Consider the following 1,934-nt stretch of genomic DNA (forward strand, 5'->3'; position numbering starts at 1 on the left):
AAAAACAATTCGATCTCGCTGAAATGATTACTCGTGCTCCTTATCCAATAAAGTAGTAACTCTGATATAACGGACAAGTAAGTTTTGTACGAAGTGCAAATATATAAATGCAATAATTGTTTCATTCATTATGAAACTCTTTGTTAAATTTGATTTAAACATTATATTACAGAATATTTTCTCATATGTTGTACATATCTCTATAAATATAAAGTACTAACATGGTGGTGTGAATTCTGTTTTTAATTTCTTCTTTATTGTTTTCTTAAGCAAAATATATCATTCGAAACATTATATGAATTTTTTATGTTAATGAAATTTTAGAGCCTCGATTTCTAAATGAGACTCTTTCAAGTGCTTTTCTGTACTTTTTTCAAGCATTTTTAAAACGTGCTGTTAGAATTCTTAAGATTACATTATGAATTTATTTTCACATAAGGCGACAGAATTCCTCTCCTTGGGGATCGCCCTGAAACAAAGAAAATGGTCGTACTTATGTAGAAGGAAACATTAAAATGTCACTCAATAATCCTGACTAGCATGACGTGATTGTATTATATCATAATATATATTATTCGACAATTATTAGTTACAGAATCTGAAGACAATATTAATGAATGTTAATTTTTGAAGATGAATATTATACGCTTATTTTTGCATGTGTGTAACGATATGCAGACGTATAATTATAAAAATATATACGTACGTATATTATATTTATTTGTATTGCTAACAAAAATATGTAGCTATTTTACGACTTGAATATAAATTCTTATATAGATTTATATTTAAATAGATCTTTTTATTCTGTAAATAGAATTTAACGAATGATATATACTTTTTGAATAGATTGGACGTAACAGTAAAATCATTTGATGAAATTACGTTCTGATACGAAAAATACACGAATTTAGTAGAATATTTTAAATAGATTTTCATCAACTGAATTCACTTAGTTAACTCGAACGTTTACTGGTTAAAGAAATGTTCATGCAAGCATCAAACTGACAAAATTTTTAATAAGCCCCGTATAAACGTAAATGAAAAATAGTTATTGTTTATTTTTCGTATATAACAAAATTTTGACATTCATAAATTTTAACCAATTCAATAAATTGATACAGCAGCAATAAAATAATGAGAACTATATGTTAATAAGTTTTAGTAGTTTAATATTTTAGTTGATATAAGTATAAAAAAATAATAATACTAATAGTATTGCATTAATAATAATACCAGTGGCAAGAAAAAATATCGAACAATAACTGTACATTTATGTACACAATGAATGGATATACTGTCTAAACATGTTTCTTAAAGACAATGTGGTTAACTAATGAGATGTTTATATTTTAACAAAAAATTACATTATTTCTAACATTCATGAAGTTTTAGTTAAGCGTGAGCATGAAAATAAAGTGCTGTGGAGAAGAAAAAACGAAGCCAAATAATTCCATTTATTTAAAGCGCGAATGACATTGATCATCGACGACTATTTTAACGTTCGATAAGTTGAAAACAACTTACATAAATCGACCCATCAGAACCATTCGCTCGCCCACTTAATATGGGTAGAGATATCTTCTCTATGGAATAAGAAGATACGTTGATGACACATGTCCCGATTTTGTTTTATATTTATAATATTACATCTAACAATAAAATCAATTTAAACAAAATATAAATATTTTAAAGAAAATTAGTATACAAATTTTGTAACACAGGTATAAAGAGATCAAAATATTTTATAGCCACATTGTCTTCGTTAAATAAATACGATTGTTGGAAAGAAATAATTTTTTTCAAATTAAGAAGACATCAATCATTTTGAAATTGGTTTTTAAATTTTCATTTCAACAATAGATAATTATACAGTAATTCTTAAGGGTCATTTCTGCAGTATTTCCTATTTGTACTTTCTTTTTTTTTTTTTT

At 25.5% G+C, this 1,934-nt stretch overlaps 1 protein-coding gene across 2 annotated transcripts in view; it reads right to left on the reverse strand.

The window, feature by feature from the left end:
- Positions 1–233: 233 nt before the first annotated feature.
- The window catches only part of LOC108547921 (lamin Dm0), an 8,491-nt gene continuing 6,790 nt past the window's right edge, over positions 234–1,934 (reverse strand). The window contains exons 8-9 of one of the 2 annotated variants that reach the window (XM_017900640.1): positions 1,528–1,586; positions 234–469 (exon numbers count right to left, since the gene is read on the reverse strand). In XM_017900640.1, coding sequence (XP_017756129.1) covers positions 1,563–1,586 — 24 coding nt within the window. In that variant the 3' untranslated portion in view covers positions 234–469; positions 1,528–1,562. The remainder of the gene's footprint in view (positions 470–1,527; positions 1,587–1,934) is intronic. The other variant, XM_017900639.1, reaches the window with a different exon arrangement.

Source organism: Eufriesea mexicana, unplaced genomic scaffold (assembly GCF_001483705.2).
Source record: "Eufriesea mexicana isolate 0111107269 unplaced genomic scaffold, ASM148370v2 scaffold1312, whole genome shotgun sequence".
Taxonomy (NCBI): Eukaryota; Metazoa; Arthropoda; class Insecta; order Hymenoptera; family Apidae; genus Eufriesea; species Eufriesea mexicana.